The sequence below is a fragment of the Rhincodon typus genome, chromosome 5, assembly GCF_021869965.1.
Source record: "Rhincodon typus isolate 14 chromosome 5, sRhiTyp1.1, whole genome shotgun sequence".
Taxonomy (NCBI): Eukaryota; Metazoa; Chordata; class Chondrichthyes; order Orectolobiformes; family Rhincodontidae; genus Rhincodon; species Rhincodon typus.
The window spans coordinates 105354931-105382864 of record NC_063336.1 but is presented as its reverse complement, the minus strand read 5'-3'; the positions used below and the strand labels follow the sequence as shown (position 1 = coordinate 105382864).

Genomic DNA, 27934 nt, shown 5'->3' with positions numbered 1-27934 from the left:
AAAGTACAACATCAAGTTTCTTAAACATCAAGCTTGTTACACTGGTGTGGACCATCAACACCAGCTTGGATCTGTTGAAATGAATACCCTTCCTGTACAGTAAATATTATATGAGGTATTCTAAGTGAAAGCTCCCCCTTAATGTCATTGATTATATTTCAGTCATGTTTCATTCCTTTCATGTTCCTTCAAAAGTAGGATGAGGCAACATTTTGATAGTAATAACATGCAGAATTTTGACATTTCCACTTTTCATCAAGACGTGATGATTAATGTTGATCTGATGGAATATAAGTATGCTACCAGCATGATATATTTTAAACAGCATTAAGTGGATCTGCTATTTTTATCCTCCTTTGTTGTCAAAGTTCATGAATTAGCAGTTGTGAAGACCAAAAGAACTGTGGATGCTGTAAATCAGCAACAAAAACAGAAACTGCTGGTAAAGCTCAGCAGGTCTGGCAGCATCTGTGAAGAATTAAAGTTTCAGGTCAAGGTGACCCTTCCTCAGAACTGAGCTTTTCCAGCAACTTCTGTTTTTGTAACAATTGTGAAAGTTGTTTGGTAGTCAACTCTGAGTTGAAGGCATGTTTTAATTCTATTTATCTTTGTTTCTTTTTCAGCTAACTGTGTGCTGGGGAATGCAGCAATGTACGAGATTATGGGTTTCCATCCTCAGCAGAAAAAAATTGGACTGTGTAGAATACTCTGACATTCAAACAAGAGTGCACAAAATGCTGCAATTTATTTTATATGAAAAGAGCTAAACATGACTGTCTACAGATCAAAAGTTTCACAATAGTTTACAGCACTTTGCAGCAATGTAAAATTCTAAACCTGGGAACAGTATTGGTTTGCTGCAAGCCCAGACAGCAATAGAAATTGATGTAAAGATGCCCCCAGGTTGGTTGTTATGCATAATCGCTAAAAAGCTCTCTTGGATGTGATATTACTTGGCAACCAAGTGAAATAAACACTAGATTGGTTGGGACGCAAGATGGAGAAATGCGCCACTGCCCAATAAACTGAAATGTTTTCAAGCAGAATGATGAACTTGAGGTGGTTACATCAGCTTAACTTGAATAAGAAACCAAATATGATGGTCATATGAAAGTATGTTGTTTGGAACAGCCCAAGAGAGCTTTGGAATTGAATCAGTCATACTTTTCAGTTGTATTCAGAATAGTAATTAGTCAGAGGAAACCACAGTTGTCTTGGCACAAAGTACATCCATGGTATGTATAAAGAACAAGCCTTTGTTATCACAGTTGCATCTATGCACTTGTATAAAGCCATAGAGTTTAACAGATTTGCTTATGAGCATATTATAGGAAGCTGTATCTGAAAGGAATGTGGGGAAAATTGCAGTCCTTCAGGTTGAGGAAATTTTGAGAATGTTATCAGTCAGAAATACACATTTTATAATGGGCAACTTGTGATTTTCATTTCATATCAAAATAACGCCTTAACTTAACATTTTCTAAATGTTTGCCCATCTTGTTAAATTGAAGTTTACTGATGACTGTTATAATGGAAATTAAATGAAAGTTTATTGTTAAGAAAAATAGTGCACTATTTTTACATGTAACCATTTGCATTGGCCAATTTTGAATGTGTTTCTATAAAATTATTGAAGAAAATATTTCATGTATGGAATAGTAAAAAGAGCTAGCTAATGTACAACTGTTACTACCCATTGAAAACTAATTATACAAGGAATGACATGGTATCAGCCCTTTCAGTTATATTACTGTAATAACAAATTTATGGAATTTGTAATCCGTTAGACTCACTAAGTGCTATGAAACCTTATTTGCCTGGGTTTGTGTACCATTCTAGATGTTTTATTTTCATTATTATTTCTTTAAAAAAGCATCCGTGTCTGTTATTTTTACTACATTCTCACAGCACATATATAAAAATGTTCACAAACTCTAAAATGATTTAACTAAAGTCATACTGTAGGTGTATTTTAAAAGTTTGTATAAAGTTCTCTATTACTGTAGCTGTAGTGTAGACTCTAGCACGGTTGCAGTAGTTCATAATGAGGACTCGTATGTGTAGCTGGAAAGCTGAGCCCTTGCACATGGGGCATTCGTACATATATATTTTACATGCAATCTTACAAAATACATAATTTATATTGGCTTGGCCATTTTGTATTTATAAAGGCTTTCATCCTGAAATGCATGTTTTATACAACTACAGTATGCTGAAGATAATGTAAACATATTTGACAATAAAACCATATGTAGCCTTCCATTTTTTTGTTGTATAAAGTCTTTAATATTATTGTTAGAGAGATGTTATGCTCACACAAATGAAACCCAGTTTTGTTTAAACTTTTCAATAATTTTTTGTAAGCCTATTGCTTTAAAAAAGCATTGATTCATCCTATTTTACAGAATCTCTGAATCCATACAATTCAGTGACTATTAGTTTTTCCCTGAGGTGTTATTTTTAGAAGCTCTGCCACTGCTGAGGTTAAACTGACTGGCTTCTAGTTGCCTGGCTTATTTTTCACACAGTTTGCACTTTATGCCCCACCTTCATATGTCAGTGACTTTTTCATTCCCTCTTCTAGATCAGTACATTTGTGCTTGTGCTTTAATTGGGAACATGTCTTGACAGCATCATAAATTTCTTTTATATCAGTGCAAATTGAGTCAATTTTTTTTGAAGCAGTTGAATGACAGGTTCGGTGTTTGATTTGTTCCAAGTCATTAATACCTTTCATGTCCGATATTACACTTCAGCTAATGTTAATTCTGCTTCCCTCTCCACCGATGCAGCCAGGCATGTGAGTTTTTTTCAGCAACCGCAGCATTTTACTTTACTTTCCAGGGGCATAATGTCATATTTATCTCCAATAGCTTGGCTGAGAAAAGCTAACCCAATGCAAAACCAGGACAAGAAATATTTCTGTTCTGTCTGGACTAACTCAGCCATGAGTGGAGCAGCATACTGTCTGATTCTGTGATACTGTGATTATCAAATAAAGATGTATTTATTGATAGATACCCGTTGATCTCAACAACCTAACAATTTAAACAAAATTCATGTAGAAAAAAAGTGTAGTTGGTTAGGCCACGGCAGTTAACATTTCTGACTTTTACTCATGATGAATTTAGTTTCAGGCCGTTCCCAACTTAGTACTATTTCAGGCAGAGCTATTTTAATATAATCTGTTGCTCACCTTAATTAAATTTTTTATAGCCTGTAAATGGTTTAGAATGACTGCAATTTAATTTTTTTTAAGCAATAATGATTGCTTGTGTATTTGTTATGGCACTCCATTACAATCTAGCAAGTTTAAATGACCCATTAATGCCTACTGTTTTCCTGTCAGCTAACTGATCTTCTGTCCATGATAATGTGTTATCCTTGACATTGTGAGTTCATATTTTGCTTAGTAATCTTTGTGGTGTCTTATCAAATGCCTTCTGGAAATTCAAGGTACATAGCATCTACAGGTTTGTCTTTAATCATGTTGCTTGTTACATTCTTGAAGGACTTAATTTTTTTTCAAACACTATTTCCTTTTCAAAAAACATTGGGCTCTGCCAGATCGCTATTGAAGTTTTGGAAATGCTGTGCTATAACTTCCATTATAATAGACTCCAGCAGTTCCTGTTGACAGAAGTTAACAATCTTCCTGATTTCTGATTTCTTTTTTTGAATAGAAGATTCAAAGAAATTAAATTCCCTGTTCCTTATGTTTATTCCGTCACTAGCCATAATTTATTGCCTGTCCCTATTTGCCTCCTTGAACTGCTACAGTCATGTGCTGTAGGACCCACAAAACCCTTAGAGAGGGAATTCCAAGATTTTGAACAAGCGATAGTAAAGGAACGGCAATATGTTTCCAAGTCAGGATGGTGAGTGACTTGGAGGGAACTTGCTGGTGATATTCCCATGTATCTGCTGCCTTGTCTTTCTAGGTGGTGGTGGTCATAGGTTTGGAAGACAGTCTTTGGTGAACTTCTGCAGTGCATCTTGTAGATAGTACTTACTGCTGCTACTGACCATTCTTGATGGAGTGACTGAATGTTTGTTGATTTGGTGCCAGTCAAGGAGTAATGGTTAGATTGTGTCCTATTGGAGATAAGCATTGCCTGGCATTTGCGTGGTGTGAATGTTACTTGCCACTTTTCAACCTGGATATTGTCTGGATTTTGTTGCATTTGGGCATGAACTGTTTCAGTATCTGAGGAGTTGCGAATGGTGCTGAACATTGTACAATCACTGGTGAACATCCCCATTTCTGACCTCCATCAGGTGAAGCTGCTGAAGATGGTCGGCCCTGAGGCACTGTCTCTGAGGAACTCCTGCATAGATATCCTGGAGCTGAGACAACTGACCAATAACCACAACCACCTTCGTATGTGCAAGCTTTGATACCAGCCATTGGACAGTTTGCCCCTGATTCCTATTGATGTCAGACTTGGTCAAATGTGGCATTGATATCAAGGCTGTCACACTCACTTCACCTCTGGAATTAAGTTTTTTTTGTCCATGCTTGAACCAAGGCAAGAGCTGAGTGGCCTTAGCGGAACTCAAACTGTACATCAGTGAGCAGATGCTGCATGTAGCACTGTTAATGACACCTTTATGATTGAGAGTGTGCTGATTGGCTGGTTTGGAATTGTCCTGCGTTTGTGTACAAAACATAACTGGGCAATTTTTCACATTGTTTTGTATTGTGTTGTCGCTGTACTGGAACAGCTTGGCTATGGATTCAGCAAGTTCTGGAGCACAATTTCAGTACAATTGCTAGAACGTTGTCAGGGTCCCATAGCCTTTACAGTATCTAGTGCCTCCAACCATTTCTGTATATTACGTGAAGTGAATCAAATTGGTTGGAGATTATCATCTGTGCTGGAAGTGAGGAGCAGGCTGGAGGAAGCCACAGTGGATCATCCACTTGGCATTTCTGGCTGGAGATTGAAGCATTTGTAACAATCTTATCTTTTGCGCTGATGTACTAGACTCTACCATCATTTAAGATGAAGATATTTATGGAGTATCTTCCTGCAGTGACTTGTTTACTAGTTCCCCATCATTCATTACTGGATGTGACAGGACTGCAGAGCTTAGATCTGATCCATTTATTGTGAGATTGCTCAGCTCTGTCTATCGCTTGCTGTTTATGCTCTTTGGCACACAAAGTCCTGTTTGGTAACTTCACCAGGTTGACACCTCATTTTTAGGTATGATTGGTGTTGCTCCTGGCATACCCTCCTGCAATGTAGAGTGAGCGATATACTGGGCAATGAGTTTCTTCTTCCCCGCCCCCCCCCACCCTTTTATTATCCAATCTAATGGAACTTTTCCAGAATCTAGCAATTTCTGAAAAATTAAAATCAATGTCTTCATTATCTCAGCAACAACTTCTTTTAAGACTGTAGGATGAAATTTAACAGGACCTGAAAACTTGTCAGCCTGTCGTTCTACGACCTTTCTCAGTACTCATTCTCTGGTGGTTGTAGTTAATTTTCTGTCTTTCTTTCACTTAAAATTATTTTGCGGATTTTGTGTCTTCTACAGTAGAGATAGACGCATAATTTGTTCAATTCATTTGCCATTTATTTTCCGTGTTTAATTCCCAGACACTTCTAAAGTGATTGGCTGTTTTTAAATACCTGTAGAAAATCATACTATCTTTTTTGTTGCTGTTAGCCAGCTTTCTACAATATCTTAATTGTCCCTTTTTTAACAGTCATTCTTTACTATCTTTTTATACCTCATCCAATCTTCTGACCTTCACTGCTGTCAGTCTTCATGGAATTGTATGTTTTTACAATTTGATACAATCTTTAATTAGCCATGGATGGTTTGTTCCACCCCTAAAACCTTTCTTACTTGAATGTGACTTTAATAATTATCAACTATTTCCTTTGATTCATGCCAGTGAAGAGGTGTGATCATTGATCAGAATGGAAATTGGCTCATTAGTTGATACTGATGCTTGTCCATCTATATTAAACCTTTGTCTTTTTTCTATCCCCATCGGTGAATGTAAAACATTTGATAGTACAATTTCAAGGAAAATGTGGTGGAGCTTTCTTAGGTGCCTGGGCATTATTTTCCCTTTACCAACACCACTGAATACCTGGTCATTACCACATTTTCTTTTTGTGAGAGTTTTCTTTTGTACAAATCTTGTTTCTTACCTTAATGAGTGCACCGCAAAAGTACTTAATTGGTTGTAAGGCCCTTTGCACATTCGGAAGCTTTAAAATTTGTTATAAAAAATGTAAGTCTGACTTTTTTGTTTTCATTTCTCCTGTGATCTGCCAGCTTACACTGCACCTGCCAGCATTGGACTGGCTGTATAGCTGCAATATTCATCTAGAGTATGTGGAATCTGATTATATCTTGCAAGGCTTTTCTGCTGTTATTGATGGATAAACTGGAATGTTTTGTTATGGCACCTTCAAATACCACCTGTTTTTAAAAAAAAAAATCTGACATTTCTATAAGGATTACTTAATTATATTTAGTTCTAGAATATACCAACATTGCACATTTATTTTCCTTAAATATTCTTCACGTTAATAGTGTTTGTTTTTCATACACTGTATCACGCTATTCTTCACATCCTCTTGCAAATTATATCCTCATTTTCAACCTTCCTTTCCTTTCCAAATCCCTTGAATTTGACATTGGTGTTTGAACTTATCTAACGAGGTTTCCTATCCTGCTACCAGCATTCCCTACTTTTTTTAAGGTGTGGGGGGCTTTTGAAAAATGATTTTTTTTAACCACATCTCCAAGATCCAGCACAGTTAGAAATGGTACACCTGATCAATTGAGGCACACTTCAATCAGTGGTTGCAAGGTTCACCTAACATTCGAGCTGAGACCGTATCCAGGACACCCTTCTCTCTCTGCATCCCACAGTATTGCCAGAGAAGAAAGCAAGTTGGTTTGCTCTCGCTTGACATAATGTACCATTAGAAAATATTGTTTAGATGTTACTTGTAGTTTAGGTATAGAGAAATGACTTGTTTTAATGCTGTAACTTCTTAAAATTTATTTTCTGCCATTTTCCCCCTTTAACTTGTTAGCTATTTTGCACTGTGCACCAGTGCCTATAAAGACTAAACTTGAAATTTTTCAAATTAATTTCAATTGGGATCCCACCCAAACAGAAATCTGAAAAACGACTACCGTCCCAACTGAATTCAAACCCAGATTATAGAGGGACCTCTATAACTGGGTTTGAATGTCTGAGGATTGGGAACAGTTTAGAATTCAGCAAAGAAGGACCAAAGGATTGCCTAAGAAGGGGAAAATACAGTATGAAAGTAAGCTTGCAGGGAACATAAAGATTGACACTGAGTTTCAATAGGTGCATGAATAGAAAGAGATTGGTGAAGTCAAATGATTGACTTTATTGTCATGTGTAAATACAGTGGAAAGCTTTGTTTGAGTGGTACAGGCAGATCATAGCAAGCAAAGGATAACAGATCAAAAAGACTTAGAAGCATACAGGTTACATCGCAGGTTACATTATTTGACGCTAGAGTCCATTCAACAGTCTGATAATGGCCAGAAAGCTGTTCCTGAACCTGCTTGTGCATGTGTTCAAGCTTCTGTATCTTCTGCCTAACAGAAGAGGTTGTAGGAGATCATTACCAGAGTGCGATGCGTCTGTGATGGTGTTGGCCACCTTTCCACAGTAGTGGACCGTGTAAATACAGCCCATGGATGTGATGGTCTGGGCTGTGCGCACCACCTTCTGTAGTTTCTTACAGTCCAGGGCAGAGCAGTTGCCACATCAGGCCACTATGCACCCAGACAGAATGCTTTCAATGGTGCATCTGTAGAAGTTGGTAAGGGACCTTAAGGACATGCCAAATTTCCTGAGCTGCCTGAGGAAGAAGAGGCATTATTGTGCCGCCTTGACTGTCGCATTTACGTGGGAGCTTGAGGACAGATCATCGGTTATCGTCACTCTGAGGAACTTGATGCTCTTCACTCTCTCAACCTCAGTTCCGTTAAGATAGATGGGGGTGCATTCTCCTCCTTTCTGAAGTTGATGATCAGTTCTTTAGTTTTGCTGATGTTGAAAGACAGATTGCACAAAATCACCAAGCCCTCTATCTCCTTTCTGTATTTTGACTCATCATTGTTAGATATCCATCCCACTACGGTGGTGTCGTCAGCGAACTGGTAGATGGCGTTAATTCAGAATTTGGCAACACAGTCGTAGGTGTACAGTGGGGACTGAGAATGCATCTTGGGTGGGGACTCCAGTGTTGTGTTATTGTGGGGGAGGTGCAGTTACCTATTCTCACTGATTGTGGCCTATTGGTCAGAAAGCTGAGGATCTAGTTGCAGAGGATGGAGCTGAGACCAAGGCCATGGAGTTTTGAGATCAGTCTGGAGGGGATAATGGTGTTGAAGGCGGAGCTGTAGTCAATGAGCAGGAATCTGACATAGGTGTCTTTGTTGTCCAGATGTTCCAGGGATGAGTGCAGGGCTAGGGATACGGCATCTTCTGTGGACCTGTTATGTCAGTAGGCAAATTGTAGGCAGGTTGGGAGACTAGAGTTGATTTGGGCCATGACCAGCGCCTCGATGCACTTCATGATTATGGAAGACAGAGGTCCCCTACAGATTGAAATGAGGGAATATATAATAGGGGACAAAGAAATGGCTGAGCAACTGAATACATACTTTGGTTCTGTCTTCACAAAAGAGGACACAAATCAAATACCAGAAATGTTGGAGAATGCAAGATTTAGTGAGAGGGAAGAATTGATATTAGTGGAGAAATGGTGCTGGGAAAATTGATGGGATTGAAGATGGATAAATCTGCAGGGCCTGATAATCTACATCCCAAATTACTTAAGGAAGTGGCTGTAGAAATAGTGGATGCATTGGTGGTCATCTTCCAGGATTCTATAGACCTTGGAATGGTCCCTGCAGATTGGAAGGTAGCTAATGTCACTCCAGTATTCAAAAATGGAGGTAGGGAGAAAACAGGGAATTATAGACCAGTAAGCTTAACATTGGTAGTGGGGAAAGTTCTCGAATCCATTATCAAGGACTTTATAGCAGAGCATTTAGAAAGCAGTGGCAGGATCAGATAGAGTCAGCATGGATTTATGAAGGGGAAATAATGCCTGACAAATCTGTTGGAATTCTATGAAGATGTAACTAGTAGAATTGACAAGGGGGGGTGCAGTCGATGGGGTATATTTGTACTTTCAAAAAGCGTTTGACAAAATCCCGCATAAGAGATTATTGTGCAAGATTAAAGTGCATGGGATTGGAGGAAGTGTAATGAGATGGATGGAAAACTGGTTGGCAGATTCGGAATTAATGGGTCCTTTTCAAATTGGCAGTAACTAGTAGGGTGCCACAGGGATCGGTGCTGGGATCCCTGCTATTCACAATATAAATGATTTGGATGAGGAAATCAAATATAACACTTCAAAGTTTGCAGATGATACCAAGTTGGGTGGGAGGGAGTATGCAGAGATCCTTCAGCATGATCTGGACAGATTGGCTGAGTTGGCAAATCAATGGCAGATGCAGTATAATTTGGATAAATGTGAGGTTATTCACTTTGGAAGCAAAAACAGGAAGGCAGATTACTACCTGAATGGCTGTAAATTGGGAGAGGGGAACGTGCAGCTGGATCTGGGTGTCCTTGTGCACCGGTCACTGAAGGTAAGCATGCAGGTGTAGCAGGTGGTAAAGAAATGATATTTTGGCCTTCATCGCGAGAGTTTCAAGTACAAGAGCAGGGATGTGTTGTTGCAGTTATCCAAGACCTTGATAAGGCCACACCTAGAATATCATTTGCAGTTTTGGGCTCCTTTTCTGCGGAACGATGCTCTTGCTCTCAAGGGAGTGAAGCAAAGGTTTACCAGGCTGATTCCAGAGATGGCGGGACTGATATATGAGGAGAGATTGACTAGGCTGGGATTGTTTTCGCTGGAGTTCAGATGAATGGGGGGATCTCCTAGAGACTTATAAAATTGTAACAGGATGAGACCGGGTAGATGCAGGATGTTCCCGATGGTGGGTGTGTCCAGAACCAGGGGTTACAGTATGAGGATTCCAGGTGGACCATTTAGAATGGAGAAAATGGACATTTTTTTCACTCTGAGTAGTGAGCCTGTGGAAATCATTACCACAGGAAGTAGTTGATGCCAAAACATTGAATGTATTCAAGAGGTGACTAGGGGCGAATGGGATCAAAGGTTATGGGGAGAAAGCAAGATTAGGCTGTTGAGCTGGACGATCAGCCATGATTGTGAAGAACGGCAGAGTAGGCTCGAAGGGCCGAATGGCCTCTTCCTGCTCCTATCTTCAATGTTTTTATGTAATAATGGCTTCGACCCCTTGGTCAATGGAGAGAGTCCTGGCCTTCTGTTTTCCTTCAATGAACTGGCTCTTAATATGTAGACGACTTGGTTTGATTTGGAGAATTGAAAAGCTTAGCTTACTGACTTAAAATTCTAATTGTTCCTGAAACTTGATTCAATTGTGGTTTAAATGAAAAACTTAATGTTTAGTCATTGTACATTTCCCACAAATAGGATGGGAGATGGGACAAAATAGATATAAAAATATAAAAGATTAGCTAAAAGCAACACTAACAACATAAACCTGTATCTAGCCCTTTGATTTTCAAGCATAATTCAAAGGTTATTTTTTCTGCTAATTATGAGCTGGGCTTTCTGATTTTTTTTGTGTAAATATGGGTTTGGTTATGTTAGGAGGCAACTCGCGTCACTTTACTAGGGACTTAACTCGCCCAATTATCTGCCAATCAACTCATTCAGCTGACAAGCAGCAAGGGCAAGAATCATTGCCCTTGACATTAATATCCCAAGTCGCTAGAAGCTGCTGCCCTTCTAGGTCCTAAAGACATGGCCCACTCCATGAAGACTCAACCAGTGAGAAGGTAAGTCATTCTTACCTTTGAAACACCATCCTTATAATCTTAACCCTGCAATAAAAAGTTAACGGGTGGGAGAAGGGTGGCTTTCAGAAGTAACCCCCTTGACCCCTTCTTATTGTTCTCAGATTGGAGTTGTTAGGGGTCACCCCCCCAACCAGGCATGCACCTTGCCACCTGTCTTACCCTTTAACCTCCATAACCAGTTTAATCGAGCCAACTTTGGCTTCATACCCTTGTAATTGACCCCTAGTTTTAAACCTACATGGTTCACCTCAAACTGTGAAATTACAGCATTTGATGATCACTTTTGCCTAGAAGATAATTAATTAAACCTGTCTCATTATTCTTTACCTGGTAAATGTAATCTGTTCCATGTTGTTTCCAGAATGCATTATTTTGAAATACTGTCCTGAATACACTATGAACATTTCCTTTGGATTACCTTCACCAATTTGATTTGTCCAATTATTGCAGTACCTTCCATACGCCACACTATTATTGCTTTATATATATGCTCTGTCCTGCAATGTAGCTATATTTAGGCGATTATAAACCAATTGTACCAGTGATTTCTTAAATTTTATATTTCTTAAATAGTTCCTACTCGCATCTTCTGTACCAAAATTAATTCCACTCTCATTGCTTCTCCTTTCTTCCCAAAATTGAACCACTATTTCTTTAACAATCCAAGTGAATTTTCTGGCCTGATTTTTGGGTGAAAGTGTAACAAATTTGGGAGTTAAAGTTGTCACAGACAGATGGGGAATTAAGTTAATTTAAATTACACCTTTCCCCTTTTACTCTCTTACAGAGGTGAGCTGAAAGGTGATCTGCAAACTTTTTTTGGATTCCAACTGTTGAAATAAACCCACAACAAAATCCTTTAAGGTGAACCTACAGGTGGGATTTATTAACAAAACATTTAATGTGAGAAATTGCTTTGCCACTTCATTCATACACACAAGCATACAATGTAGGCGGAAAAAAATTTACAATTTATGAATTTCTCAAAATCAACAAACTTGGTAACGGTTTGCATGACTTTGACTCTATTGAGTTAGCAGCCAATTGAAAGTCTGTTGGCTTATAGCAATTCTTTTCCTGGGAGTTGGGAAGCAGATGATGGCAAAGGTACGACGTTTGTTCTTGTATGCGGAGACTTAGTCCAGTTTGGCAGCTGAAGTCCATGATTCTTTCTTGAGGTGAGATGTTCGAGAGATAGTGATGTAAAGCAAGCCTTTCAGCTACTCTTCTTGTGATGTTAAGACCCTAACTGCCTGAATTTTGGAATTTTAAGAAATTCAACAAACTCCACTTTTAGTCATGTGACAAAGTCAGGCATTTCAGATGCTGAAGGCCAATTTTGATAGGTTAATGGGTAGGTTATTAACCTAACAGTGCAACTTTAATTTTCCCCATGAAAGTTTCCATTGCTAGTTGAAAAAGGAATTAAAAGTCTTAGCATTCATTTTAGCATAGTGGGCCTTCACGGTTTCTTGCCTTGTGTTAGCTGGAAGCAGACAGCTGAAGTCCTTTAGTTGGAGTATTTATATTATACAGGTGGGGTTCAGAAGTTTCTAGAAATATGACCATGTGATCAGCCTAGGCCAATGAGTCCAATAAGGTTGTCCAATTTTTTAAAAATCAGGTTTCGAAATAATTTTGAGATTTCTTTTCCTACCCTCCTGCAGTGACAGGCCCATTTACGTTAGTTCACAATCAAAAGAAAAGCCTGGAAAATATGATAGAAATCAAAGTTTTGTTTATTAAAGGGCACAAATGTGAACTTTGGATATATTACAAAAGGTGGCCATGTGGTTGATAGCGAAGAAGAAAGCTGTAGGATGTATCGATATCAATGTAAGGGTAAAGTTGCTGTAATCCTCCTGGACCATAGAGTTGGTTTCACCTGAGGGGAGAGGTTGAGAAGGAACCACAGCTGGTGCCAGAATTGCCATCTACCCAAATGAGCTAACTGACCCCCATATCAGTGTATGGCAAGTGCAATTCAATCCACCAAAGCTGGAGTGTGATTTTTTGGAAGCATTAGAGACTGTTGCTATGTTCTGTTCTCTCAAATTTCAAGTTATCGAATTGTTAAATGTTCTAGAAAATAATCCCAGTAAGAAATGTGGGTATTTCTGAAGATCTGATGAATCTGTTTGCATGAACTGGTAACTTTGGAATTCAAGCAAGGCCTGTTAAAAGAAAATAAACATTGTCGAAGGACTTCATAAAGGCCTCATATCCATTGTTTGAAAGGTTTATTGTACTAGCAAGATTACATTTTTAAATTTATCCCTTTCCTGTGCCTGCCTGTGTGAGTGGAGGCTATGAAGAAGACTGGGCTTTAGAGCTTAGTTTACCTCTTGTTTATCTGTGTTCTGCTAAAGTTATGTAATTAATAATAAACTTGGCCATAACTTAATTTGCTTCAGAGCAGTTATTTGTAAAGTCTAGTTAGGAACAATGGGGCAATTTTGAGGGTCGTTGAATGTTTTCATTACACTATTGCAAACCCAGTTATAGTAAAGCTTGCTATTCCTGTTTTGTAACATTATAATTAATTCTTTTTGTCAATGGTACACCGACAACGTCTTCTAAGGCTTCAATACTGAAACATGGCATTTTCTACTCCCACTACATAATGAAACAAGACACATAGAAGTGATATAATTCTATTGCAAAATTGTCTCAAGTAAATAAGTGGTAATTTCTTCTCAAGAACGGTAAAATGAAATTGAGATACACAACCATTTACAAAATCCAAAAAAGCAAGAATAAACTTAGATTAAGAAAAGATGAGAGATGTACATAATCTGCTTTATAAAATAAGGCATGAAGACAGATTGATTAGTCATAAATTTATCTATTATCTGTGTGCTTTATGCAAGAAAAGTCACCTGAAACATTACATTGTATGAAGTCACTTGTAAAAATTTTAAGTTCCATATTTACCAGTTATAGGTTTGTCTATATTGACAATAGAAATGCTATTAAAAGCAGGTCCAAGTACAAAAGCAGGCTATTACATCAGTCAATGATCTGTATTCCACATTACTTATCTGTAATTTGTATTAATATTTAGTCCCGACAGCTATACCCAGATGAAATTACGTTAAAATGAATCCATTTCAAAAGACCTCCAAGGGGTCAGAGACAAGTTACTGGAATGGATGGACGGATGACAGATCAAGTGTAATGCAGAGAAATGTTGATTTAATTGATTGGAAGAAAACAAAGACAGTACAAAAAGGGTATAGGAACAGAAGAAACCAGATGCATATATGCACAAGTTGTTGAAAGTGACAGGACAGTCTGAAAGAGCAGTTAATAAAGGTCACAGTATCCTAGGCTTTAATAATAGGGCTATAGAGAACAAGAGCAAGGAGGCGATGTCATATTTTTATAAGATATAGTTCAGCCTCAGCTGGAGCATTGAGTGTAGTTCTAGGTGGCACATGTCAGGAAGGATATAAAGGCATAGGAGACAGCATTGAAAAGATTCACAGGAATGGTTCAATGGAAGAAAACCTTCAGTTATGAAAATAGATTGGAGATGTTTGAACTGTTTTTCTTAGAAAAGACCAAGATATGATTTGCGAAAGGTACTCAAAATCATGATGTGTTGGAACAGATGTATATAGGAAGCAACTATTCCTACCTGCAAAAGGATCAAGAACAAGTGATTTAAAGTGATGTGAGAAACACCAAGATCTGGAAGTGAGCGTGGTGGAAGCAGATTCAAAAGGAAATTATAGTTTTTTGAAACAGAGAATGGCACTGAGTGAATTATTAATTCAACAAGCTTTATCTTGACTAAAAAGTTTGTATCTACCAGAGATTCTATTTTCATTTTAAGTCAAATATAAACACTGAGTGTAGCCCTATGAATGCACAGTTTGCTGCATTACTAATTAACAATATTGAAATTGATACACAAGATCTGAATAGTTCACTTATCCAACCAATAGAGACCACTAGGTTTGTATTTTTCTTACAACCTTGTGATTGAGCAATCAGACTGTCTGTGATTGAGCAATCAGACTGTCAATGATTGCACTTCCCCATGGACCTCAAATCACATTTTACACTTATAATAATTTTGGTAATGGTTTATTTAAGTATGTTTTCACTTGCAGTGCAACAATACATAGTATAATTAAAATACGCAAAACAATTTTGTTGCTACGATCGTTTAAATATAAATGTTGAAAAGCTAATATTTAAAAACCTGGCTGTAATATTCATTAAAAATGCAAAACTGAAATTCATGAGGATTGTTTCTGTTGGAAAGAAAAGCTGGTTTTGATTTCCAATTCTTTCCAACTAAAGGTAAATCACAAGAAAACGTTCTATGAAAATATCTGCATGCTGTACTGTATGCAGAATTTGATTAAAACAATATTTTAAGAAAAAAATGAAATTTACAACAAAACTGAAACTTCTTAAACCTTTAAGAAGTCCTAGAGTTTAAAAAAAAACTCGTGTTCAAACTTTTAAAAAAAAAAACTTCAACCTTTAGTAACAGAATTTCTGAACTTGGTAGAATCACTTAACTCCGAAAACAGTAGCTGTCAGCACTAGTGAAAAAATACTGCAAACACCATGTGCCTCAACGATATTGATTTCATACTTGAAATATATGGGATCTTGTGTGGAAAGTGATATGGGTTTTCTTGTACTTTAATTAATGTTATGTCAATTAACATCTAAGAGTTGTTATAAAATAATAACTATGAATTGCTCATTACTTCTTTTACACTACCCATTTGTCTAGAGTGACTGAGTGTATATGAGAATTTACTTGCACTCATTTCAAAGTTCTGAAGTTTCCGTATAGTCCATTTTACAGTTAATACTTACTTTCCCATTCTCTCTTAAACCTAAATTTCTACTGTTCTAGAACAGAACAGTACAGCATAGGAACAGGCCCTTTGGTCCACCATGTCTCTGGGAGACTCTGACTAACTACCTTATTCATGCATCTCAATTTTATATCCTTCTATCAGGAACACCAGAAGTTACAGACCTCCAGTCAGAAAAACACCCCTCCACAACAACACTGTCTTGTACAGCCAAGCCAATTTTGTATCCAACTTGACAACTCATCATTGATTCCATGTGATTTAATCTTCTGAACCAACCTCCCGTGAGGGACCTTGTCAAATGCTTTAGTAAAATGCCATGTAGACAACATCCACTGCCTTACCCTCCTTGATCATCAAGATCACTTCCTCAAAAAACTCAATCAAGTTTGTGAGACGTGACCTCCCCTGCATAAAGCTACACTGACTATCTCCAATAAGTCCATTCTTCTCCAAATGCAAGTGTATCCTTTTACTAAGAATCTTCTCCAATAATTTTCCTGCCACTGATGTAAGGCTCACTGGCCTATAGTTTCCAGGATTATCCCTGTTGCCCTTCTTGAAGAAAAGGAACAACATTAGCTATTCTGCAGTCTTCTGGGACCTCACCTGTGGTTAAAGAGAATACAATGATCTCTGTCAAGGCCTCAACAATCTCCTCAGAGATAGTAAGAATTGCTGATGCTCGAGTCAGAGATAACACAGTGTGGAGCTGGAAGAACGCAGCAGGCCAGGCAACATCGGAGGATCAGGAAAACTGACATTTCGGGTCAAGACACTTCTTCAGAACTTCTCATTGAACTCATTTTCCCTTTTATAACACTGGTTTCTCTTTGTAGACTATTCCTCAAATGGCCTCATGCAGTCCTGGTCACTATCACCCCAAGCATTAATGGACTACCTACAGAGACTGCTTTTGTATTTTGTCTCAGATCTTTGAGTATTATTCCTGATTGATCTGATTTTAACCTTAGGTCATGTGATGTAAACATCATCTACAAATGATCAACACAAATGTGTTTCCTTGTGCCTAACTAATTCTGGCATGGCTCTCCGTATAAACAAGGGGAATGAATATCCCCTCAGCTCTTCCTATTGCACCATCTCAATTTCCATATAACCACATTTGGATTCAAAGTTACAGTAACAATGTCATAGCCCAGCTCTGTGGCATTTCACCTCCGAGTGATTGAAGACCAGTCAATATCGTGTTATATCTTGACTATACTGTAATTTCATATTAAACGCTTATGGAAAAAAAATGGGAAAACTTACATTTAGTAGCTTTTGTGAATACAACAGATAATATCTGTAATAAAGGATAACCTTCATTCAGTTTTTTTCACCTATATTTGCCTACATAGAGTTCTGGGATTTTGCCTGCAGATCATAGACGCTCACCACAAAGCGTTTACACAGCTCTGTCCTTAAAGTTTTGACTTAACAGGTTATAAACTAGTGCTTGTGTTTATTACTATTACAATGTTGTTATTGTAATAAATACCTCCATCTATTAATTTTATCTCACTTTGGTTAGCTGTGAACTATTCAAAGTGTAAAGTTTTGAAATAAAAAATTATGGGTGCTGGAGATCGGAAACAAAGATAAAAATTGCTGGTGAAACTCAGCAGGTCTGGCAACATCTGTGGGAAGAAAGCAGAGTTAACCTTTCAGCTCCATTGACTTTTCATTATCCATTCTGTTAAGAGTCACTGCCTCAAAATGTTAATTCTGCTTTCTTGCTGCTGATGCTGCCAAACCTGTTGAGTTTCACCAGCAATGTGTTTTCGCTTAAGGTTTTAAAATAATCTTAACAACATTATTCTCATCCACTGAGCTGCTGTAAATTTCTAAACATCGTACTGATGACAGATAGACAATAAAACTGAATCAAGAATTGTCCTACCTTCTACTTCAATCATTTAATGATTTTAACAAGTTATTGACAGTATAATTTACTTACTTGTAAACTATGCCAAGGGTTCAGAATGATGGCTATACCAACAAACGTTCCCTTGACAGATCCAAAATTCACTCAGCATATTTGGTTGCTTTGAGTCATTATTCTATTGTGATACATTGTAAAGTGCTGTTTCTCAATTTTCACCAAGGCCACATCTTTGACTTAATCCAGAAAACCAGTTCATCAGGGTGCTGCTCCTCACTATGTTTACTCCCTTCTCTTTCCAGTCTTCCTGTAGTACATTATGGTGGTCAAAACCCACATATTCAACACACCAATAACGGCATAACGTATAAGAACTGGAAAGAAGATTAGAACCATTACTGAGTATGCTTTTAAAGCATCATCATTGACCATTGCAGAACAATCAAGTCATTTGCTTTAATGACAGTTTAGAACAGAAAAGATTAAGTACATGCCAACCAAAATACAATAAAGTACACAAGCATTCCATCAGTGCCTTTTCTGCTCCAGTGGTGTCAGCCACTGCTATAATCAGTCAAAGTATTTACTTTATATGAGTTTTCTCATGCTGCCCTATATTATCTTACACAAAAGAATAAGCCCAGGAAATGTAACCATATCAATTGTACTGGATATCTGTAATGCCTCTTTGGATTTTCTGAGAGCAGACCAAGCATTAGTGAGTTAAGACACCAGTCAGTCAGCTGCTTTTCCATTACTTCTAATCAGCATTTAGCCAGAAGAGCTTTAGTTCCTTTGCCACACTTCCTCCTTTTTGAAGTTACTTTCATGCACAGCTGAAAGGAAGAGGCAACCCAAGCTCCGAGTGGGAATAACGTCTACAAATCCCCAGAGCCAGGGATACTACTCATTTATTGACCCAATTATCCTGGGCTATCATACAAATGTCTGGTTGGAATGTATCTGGCTGCAACTTATGAAGACTATTTAAATAAAAAATAATTTCTGTGGAAATATGTGCAGACGTTGCAGAATATGACACTCCATTTATAGCATTTCAATTTCAATAGAAGGCAGAGGGTTTGGTTATTAGAAGAATAGTCCAAATTAGAAGAAGTCCATTTTTAAAATGTAATGAGCATTACACTGTAGAACATAGATGGTGCTCCTGAGCATGAGGTGCTGGTTTTAAACTTTGCTTTCCCCTAATGTACGAACAATTTGTCTAAACACAACCTGAGAGGATTCAAAATCGGACTCAAATTTGTTGAGGTAAGTTTATAAGTTGAACTGTGTCACAAAAGGTATGAAATTATAACTTTGAAATGAAGCGTTTGAGACTCTGAAGAGTGATGCAGTCCTTCATTTAAATATTTATATAGGAAGTCTCTCACAGAAACAAACAGCTCCAGACTTGGGGAACATCCTTTAAGAATCATCAAGTAGGAAGGACTTAAATATTTAATGACTTAATACTGATCTTACAGCTGCCTTAAGAACAGAAGACTACTCGTACATAAAGATATTCCAAAATCAAGACAACCTTCAATTGCATGCGTTCGTTAAATTTAAAAAATGACATTTCTATTAAAGCATTTTTTTTTAAACAACCAAAATATACTATTAATGATCCGGAAACAAGCCAAGTTAAAGCTATTAACTTTAGAATCAATTGATATCTAGGTTCCTGGTGGTTTGTTAACTGAAAATTATACGTACAGCTCTCTTATTAATAGGTTAGAAGAATGAAACTTCTTCTACAAGAGAGAAGCTGAGTATAAGCCTAGGTAGCAGCAATAGCAAGTGCTGTTGGAATCCACTGACCAAAACAATTTAAGGGAGTAGCAGCCTTTTGATGTGGTCTCAACAGACTGGGACCATTATGCACAATTGTCTGCACACCAGATAACATACAAGCATCCCACACTCTGCAAGTGCCTGTGTTTCTGGTTGCCAATTCTTTACAGCAAAGTGAATGTACTGAACCCAAGAGCTACTTCGGTATGGAGCTACATACCTGCTAATCCAAATAGTGAGTTACACATTTGTAAGCTGGATAAATGGAAATTGAACTTAATCATTGCTCAAAAATAAAAGACAAAAACCTTCAACTTTATTAGCAACGATTAAATGGAAAGTTGTAGATCACTTTGGGAAAATAGTTATTGTGATTGTGGTATCAGTTTAGGAGTCACCCAATTCATCTGATAATGCCATTTATGCACAGTATAGAATGGCATACTCGTGTGCAATACCTTATACCACTTGGAAAGGAGTATTCCTTTTTGGCTGTATGTGATCCTACGCCATTAATACTCAGTTTCAATAAAAAATGTGAAAGATACTATCATTTTTAAAAAGAAAGATCTAATTCTATTATTGCTTCTTTATTCTCTCTAAATATAGAAACTCAAGCTAAAATTTAGTTGGGATTACTTGGTAATCATGTAAAATCCCTTCACCTGCAGTGTCCGATGTGGTCATCAGTGTGGTGAAAATTCTAGCTGTATAAAGAATAATACAATTATTAGTAATTGCATAATGCCAAAAGTAATACAGAGCTCTCTATTTTGGAATAATGCCGGCATTTCAAAGTTCCAATAGTTACAGCGCTTTCTTATTACTAAAGTAATCTGTTTCAACATTCACCTGGCTATCCTTTCAGGCCTCATCCAGGAAAAAGGTGCTGCAGATACCCTGTCCCACCCTAAAGGGAGAGGCAGCTGACAGACCAAGAGAAAGCCTGGACAAGTCTCACCCCCTGAAATCGTCGGCACTCCAGCTTCGTTGCTTTGTTCATTAAAAGCTTCATTGTGGCTCTTTCCTGAGACAGCAGGAAGGAGAATGAAGGTGGCCCAATGGATCCCTGGAGTAATACAAGTCAGAGATATTGAGCAGGGAGATGGGAGGTTGGGGGGGGAGGGAGGAAGATTGCAAGGGTATTATCGAGAGAGTGCCCCCGATGCACAAATTAGCACACTCCCACCTCAGTCAAGATAGTGGCCCATTTTTTTTTCAACTGCCAAAAATTGTTCTTTTAAAATAAAACCGGCTGTCCCCTCCTGTCAACCTCCCAGATCACCTTATAATGACATTGGGCAGTGAATCACCAGGGCCATTCACTTTGTAATAACCTCCATTGACCCTTACTTAAAAATAGCAGACAGCTATTGTTTTTGGTGCCTACCAATCTACCATGATTTAAGGATGGAGAGGGGACGTTAGGAGGCTGTGCACCTGCCCAATTTAATGAGCCACCCCACCAACAATATGTTCCATAAAATGCAGCCCTAAATCCTTGCCCATCACTCCTGTAAGCTAACCTTCACTAACTTATGAGCACCTCATATTTAACATTTTTATTGCCATGTTTCAACCTCTCCATATGTCTAAAAACCTGCAAAGTCTTGCTATTAAAGCCTTGTTTTAATTTTGACATTGATAATCCTGTAAAATTTAAATGTATGTTCCATTTAAGATCTCCAAAAACAAAACTATTGTCAAGCTTTGAGCTTAATTTACGACAAAGTCACACTTACCGCATATAGTATAGATTCCCAGGCTCCACGTCAGGGCACTGACTTTTTCAGAATCACGGGTCTTCCACAAGGACTGGAGTTGAGCGTATTTACTTAATGCACCAATACATATGGACAGACTCTACAACAAAAACAATGACTTGTGTGAAATCATCAAAAATTAATCAAAGAATGATTCAATCCCCTGACATTTTATTTGCCCACTTGAGACAGGCACAGGCTATACTATTAAAAAAAAAGTTCTTCCTGTTTATTCTTTGCAAGTTCCTTCCACATACAAATATCCATTAAGGTCAAGAGGGCATGCAGAACATCACTGGCAAAGCTATTCTTGGTCTAATCACCAAGGAGAAAATAAAAATAGTCCTAACTGATTCACTAACGACTCTCCATCTTTTGGTAATGGCCAGTTTGAATCTAATAGATTACTATGAAATGCCCTGCTGGACTTATATATTTGATGTCTTGTAAGTTCATTACTTAATAACAACACTGTGGTTGTTGGATGGAACTCAACCTAGAATGTGACGGGAGAAATTATACTTGAAAGATAAATCAGCCATCTGTAAGAGTTTGTTCAGCAATTTTGAGAGTGAGCTTACATGTAACAGTTCTAACAATACAATGCAGTTTAAAAATCAAGAAGGAAGGTGTACTCACTTTCATATACAACCAGATGTGCATATATATAGCACTGTTCAGGATGCCCCAAAGCACTCTACAGTCAATGAAGTACAGTTTCAATTCCACCCCCAAGTGGAAACAGTGTCTTGGTTTAAAATTGTATCAGCTGCGCAGCAGTAAAGTGTTAAATTAGATTACATACTCAAACGTCTGGACTGGGACTTGAACCCACAATATTTGGATTCCAAGGAAAGAATACTACCACTAAGTCAAATTTGACACCTTCAAAGCAGGTACAGTTGATCTCACTCCACATCCCTACGGTGACCCCATTGGTGACAACCATCTTGCTAAAGTTGAAGCCTGACCGTCACTTGTATTCCACTTCAGGGTTTCCCCATCTTCAAATGTCCACCTTTCTAGGTTTCGTGAGCAGAGAATAGTAAACAAAAACACGAGAAAAAGTTAAGACAAGAAAAGCAGAATAAAACTGTAAGTAAGAAAAACAGAAATGGAAATACAGACAGAAAAACAAAGGGTGGTGGTATGTCAATTTTTAAACACCATCTGTTTACTTGTACTTACTATTTTCCCAGTTTGTAGTTTATTAATTTTGTGCTAAAAGGTTGACAGTTTACGTAAACAATTTTTCTTGTAGTTAAATACATGAAGCATAAACACAGTTTTGGACCTGTATCAAATAGCAGAATACATATGAAATTCACTTTTAATAAAGATAGACTAGGAAGACAGTCCACAACACAAGTATGTCTGTCACCACTTTATACCATCCCATCCGGTTATCATTGGTAGAATTCTTCCATTTATTTAAAAATTAATGTTATTACTTTCACTCAATTTACAAATCAAAAAGTTAAAGGATTATGCACAATATCAGGTGGAAACCTGTTGGGATTAATCTCAAGGACTATAACTGAAGTATTCCAAATGGCTTTGGATGGTTATTTTAGTAGAAACAATGTGCAGGGCTATGGGTAAAAGGTAGGAAATTGGTTAAAATGCACAGCCAGTGCAGAAACAATGGGCCAAACATGGAGTTATAAAAGCCACTGAATGCCCACTGTGCAGAGCGAGGCTATTTGGCCCTCTGAAGGGCATTCGCCCAGGCCCCCCCAACACTCCACATGGAGTTTTAACCAAGGCTAAACCACCTAACCTACACATCTTTGGACTGTGGGAGGAAACCCATGCAGACGTGGGGAGAACATGCAAACTCCGCACAGTCGCCCAAGACCTGAATCAAACCCGGACTCCCTGACACTGTGAGGCAGCAGTACTAACCACTGAGCCACACTGGAATTGCCTCCTTGTGCACCATAAGCATTCTGTGATATAATGAAGCTAGTTTATATGGGTAAGTTTCAATGATGCTTTATCCAATTAATCTTTGCAGAGAGGACTGTTAATTATAAAAATGCAACAACAACTTGGGATAATTGAGGAGGCGATGCCTCGTGGTACTATTGCTAGCTTCTGAATCCAGAAAGTCAGCTAAAGTTCTGGGGACCCAGGTTCAAATCTTGCTATGTCAGACAGTGGATTTTGAATTCAATAATAAATTTTAAAAATCTGGAATTAAGAATCTGCGATGACCACAAAACCATTGCCAATTGTTGGAAGAACGCAGCCGTTTCACTAATGTCCTTCAGGGAAGGAAATCTGCCATCCTTACCTGATCTGACCTACATCCGCAGCAACATGGTTGACTCTCAACTGCACCCCTGGACAAATAGGGATGTGCAATTGATGCTGGCCAGCCAGCAATGCCCACGTCCCATGACTAAATAACAAAATAGTGTTGATCATATCTACATTCATACCTTTTATGTTCCTTATTCAACACAATTTATGGTTTACATTAATACAAAGATACACAGAATGAGTAACTGTATAGGCTAAAACATAGTATATAGCCAGACTGGCTGATTAATTATTGCAATACAGAAGACCAAGTTAGTCCAGCACTCAGATTATATTAATTATGACACTTAATTTTATCTCAGACAATAACAAAAGAGATATCTTGGCACCTGGGCTCACAAAAATATTGGGAGAAATTTCACTAAGATACTGCCAAATCATCGATTTTAGTTTAGCCAATCTTTGGTTTAGCTTAGCCTTCCATATGGGAGGGAAGTGAAAAAAGCTACAAAAGTAGACAAAGAGAAAGGATGCGAAGCCTCAAAAACAAATTTCAAAGCTGTGAGGCCTTTTGATGGTTAGGCTATCACAAGGAATGTGATATTACTGGAACAAATCCATGGTGATCAGTATCCATTTACAGTGCAGCATCACAAAAATCTGGTTATTCAGATCTTATTAAAAGCAATATACAGGAAGCATAAGAAAATTGAAAGAATTTAGATTTTTACTCCACTCATGCCTATTAAAGATGCCAAAAGCACCATTTAGCTGTTCCTCAAGACATCGCTCTTCTCATTATTTTGTTCAACCGTTCCAAACGAAACTGGACATATACAAAATGTTCTTTCTTCAACTGTCTGACCAATCAGGCAAACCATGATACCTAGAGCCATAAAAAGTCTGCGTTTACCAAATTATTTTCAAACTAATATCGGACAGATCAAAACCAGACAGCAAACTGTACTCATTCTCTCAAAAGTCTGTGTCAGTCTGTACAGTGACTACATTTCAGGTGACCATGTTACGTAAGCGGAGGTGGGGACATAATGGTAATGTCACTGCACTAGTAATCCAGAACGCAAGATTCAACTTCAGGGGACGTGGGTTTGAATCCCACCATGACAGATGGTGAAAGTCAATTTAAAAAATCAAACAAATTGCCAGCCTAATGTAACCAATGTCGACCATCCATTTCACTAACGCCTTTCGGGGGAAGGAAATCTGCCATCCTTACGTGGTCTGACCTACACGAGACTCCAAACTTTCAGACTTCCAAATGGGCAATAAATGCTGGCCTAGCCAGTGACACCCACATCCTGTGAACAAGTAAATTTCTAAAACAATTCCGATTAATACTGCATACCATACTAGAGTGTCGAGAGCGCATCTGAACTCTCACATCTGAGAACTAATGGCATAACTTCTAACAGTAAATAATTAATTTTCCTATGTGACTGACGAGTGCTGACTAGATTCAGTCTGTACCGGCAGTTTGAAAAGGCACCGATACATGAGCACTCTAATGTACATGTCTCCATTCCCACATCCTCACTCCCACACTTTTCCTCACTTTGTTTCAATCTTATTACCAATTCAGAAGAAATTTATAATATTTGATATTAACTGTGCTTTGAGAGCAAGGGAAGGAGAATGAATGGACTAAAAGAAATGAACAATTAAAATTCTAACTATTATATTAAAGAAAAGCCAATAAAAGGTCAGGTAACAGTAACAGTGATGAGAACAACAGTTTGGCAATTGGTAAGACAGTGATAACCAAATGAAAGTAATCTAAATGTAATTCCATGAATATATTCTACCACAAGATTTTCTAAAGGTCTTTTCTTTCATAGGGATTCCCTCTTCATTTCCACAGTATTTACTATATATTTATCCTAGTGTGGATTTTCTCCTTCTAAAAAACATAATCAAGTTAATTTGGTATTACAGATGCTTCCATCTAATTGGTTCTGCACTGTATAGAAGGACTGACTGCAGGATGTGCAAATCCGTAAGAGTTCTTGTAGAACACGAATATTGAGATGATCTATATTTAATAAACTTCCCAAATGTGAGGACTCTTGATTCCAGAGTAAAGAGAGATATTAAACTTGCAAAATAAAGAATCCATCTCTCTACGAAACGCAGTTTGTGGGATAGATATGGCAGTTTGATTAATTTCTAGCAATTATCAGTTGGTTCCACAAAAAGACTTGTGATCATATACTGCACTTTCATGACCTCAAGACATCCCAAAGTGCTCCACAGACAATGAACTACTTTTAAAACTTGGCCTTTTTCTGGCAAAATTCAGTCGTAAGTGTCAATTCCAGTCTGTTTTATGTAAGATTTCTCTCACTGATCTCCAGTGAGTTTCTTCATGCGTCTGAGTCTCATGCATCATGAGTCTGAGGTTCATCTCATTATCTTTGCACTACAGCTCTATGAAATCCCGTGCACACCATCTTCCCCTTCACCAGCAATGATGTACGTGCCAATACCAGGACTTCTGGTACTAAAACCCAGCATGCACCAGACCAAGCGCTGCCAAACCACGAGCTACCCTTCACAGTGCGTATGGTGCAGAGGACCATAAAACTAATGCCTCTCGGGGCACGGCTGACACTTCATTGCAAAGTGCATATTCAGAAATGTATTCCTACTTAAGAACCGAGTTACAAAGCTCACCATCCTTGTTGAGAACCCTGTCATAGAGTCATTCATCATTGAAACAGACCCTTCAGCTCAAACTGTCCACGCTCACCAGGTTTCCTAAAGTGAACTTGTCCCATTTGCCTGTGTTTGGTACGTAGCTCTCTAAACCCTTCCTATCCATATACCTGTCCAAATGTCTTTTAAAATGTTGTAATTGTACCAGCCTCCAGCACTTCCTGTGGCAGCTCATTCCACACATGCACCACCCTCTGCATAAAAAAGTTGGCCCTTAGGTCCCTTTTAAATCTGTCCCCTCTCACCTTAAACTTACGCCCTCTGGTTTTGGACTCCCCTACTCTGGGGAAAAGACCTCGACTGTTCACCTAATCTATGGCCCTCATGATTTTATAAACCTCTATAAAGACAGCCTCCTACGCTCCAATGAAAAAAGTCCCAGCCTCTCCTTATAACTCAAGCCTTCCAGTCTTGGTAACATCATTGTAAATCTTTTTTGCACCCTTTCCAGTTGAATAACGTCCTTCCTCTATCAGGCGACCATAATTGTACGCAGTTCTCCAAACGTGGCCTCACCAATGTATTGTACAGCTGTAACAATGATGTCCCACTTTCTGTACTATCTAAGGCAATGCTACCCATTCCCCAGTGCCTGGTGTAGCCTGACATCTTTTCATTGTTCAATGTACGAGCCTCACACACTACAAAGCGTTCAAAAAATTGAAAATGTTCACAATAGCTGAAGTAAAGAAAGAACAAACAAAAGCTGCATTTGCTTCTGGAAACAGAGACGACTTGTCTTTCAAGCAGCAACAGATTTACAGTCAATGGACAAACACTGTAGCCAGCTCACATCTGATGGAACCGAGTGTCCATGAACTCCTGCCCAACTCATTGTACCCAATGCAGCACTCAATTATGCAGAAGATGACGTTCCTTTAGCACATCATCTTCCTCCTCAGAAGAGGAGTGCTCTCCCCTCTTTACCTGCTCCAGTTGTGCACAGCACAGCACATTAGGATTATGGAGCACACTCTGTCTGGAGTGTATTGGAAGAACACTACCCCCCAAGACTCGTACATGCTTCAGAACCTCACTTTCAGCAGGCCTATTATTGACTCCCACAATGGCCCTGACTGCAGGACTGGCAGTATTGTATCTACCCTCAGTCTTAGTCAGGGAGTTATTTAATGGAGTCATCAGCCATGATCACAGATGGTAGCCATCACCTCCCAGTAAATCATCTGGCCTTTGAAATGAAGCAGGAATATGAGAATTCAAGTCTTTGCACATGATGGCAGCTTCCACAGTACCTGATATGGTGTTCTTAGCTGTGATACCGGTGATCACAGGTGACTTGTATGGCAAACAAAGATGCTGGCAAAACACAGGCTGCGGGGCTGGCCTTGTCAGGGGACACCAAATTCATGTAAATGAGCGTAAACTGCATTAGTAACAGCCGTAATGCATTGAAGGTCAAAGATTGAGAGAGATCCCACATAAGGTCCCTCAGTGAATCTTTGGAAGATCCAGTTGCACAAACATTTAATGCAGCTGTCATCTTGAAAGTAAACTCTGGGGAGGATTATGCAGTAATTCAGTATCGCTGTGAAACGGACTGGGAGGAGTGTGCAGTGAGTCAGTATCACTGTGAAGCAGATTGGGAGGAGCGTGCAGTGAGTCAGTATCGCCGTGAAGCAGACTGGAAGGAGTGTGCAGTGAGTCAGTATCGCCGTGAAGCAGACTGGGAGGAGTG

General features: G+C 38.4%; 2 protein-coding genes across 6 annotated transcripts in view; one reads left to right on the top strand and one right to left on the bottom strand.

The window, feature by feature from the left end:
• The window catches only part of rock2a (rho-associated, coiled-coil containing protein kinase 2a), a 218753-nt gene extending 216491 nt beyond the window's left edge, over window positions 1-2262 (top strand). Inside the window, exon 32 of the mRNA XM_048596539.1 lies at window positions 624-2262. Within this exon, the coding sequence (XP_048452496.1) occupies window positions 624-627 (4 nt within the window). The 3' untranslated portion in view covers window positions 628-2262. The remainder of the gene's footprint in view (window positions 1-623) is intronic.
• slc66a3 (solute carrier family 66 member 3) overlaps window positions 1-27934 on the bottom strand; it is a 65324-nt gene that overhangs the window by 2279 nt on the left and 35111 nt on the right. Inside the window, exons 5-8 of one of the 5 annotated variants that reach the window (XR_007262066.1) lie at window positions 21220-21340; window positions 20143-20184; window positions 17756-18054; window positions 11807-13122 (exon numbers count right to left, since the gene is read on the bottom strand). Coding sequence is in view for 3 of the 5 variants with exons in the window: in XM_048596541.1 (XP_048452498.1) it covers window positions 20326-20546; window positions 21220-21340 (342 nt within the window). In the remaining 2 variants the exon portion in view is untranslated. Of the gene's footprint in view, window positions 1-11806; window positions 18055-20142; window positions 20185-20248; window positions 20547-21219; window positions 21341-27934 lie in introns of those variants that run through there. The other 4 variants (XR_007262067.1, XM_048596542.1, XM_048596541.1 and 1 more) reach the window with 4 other exon arrangements.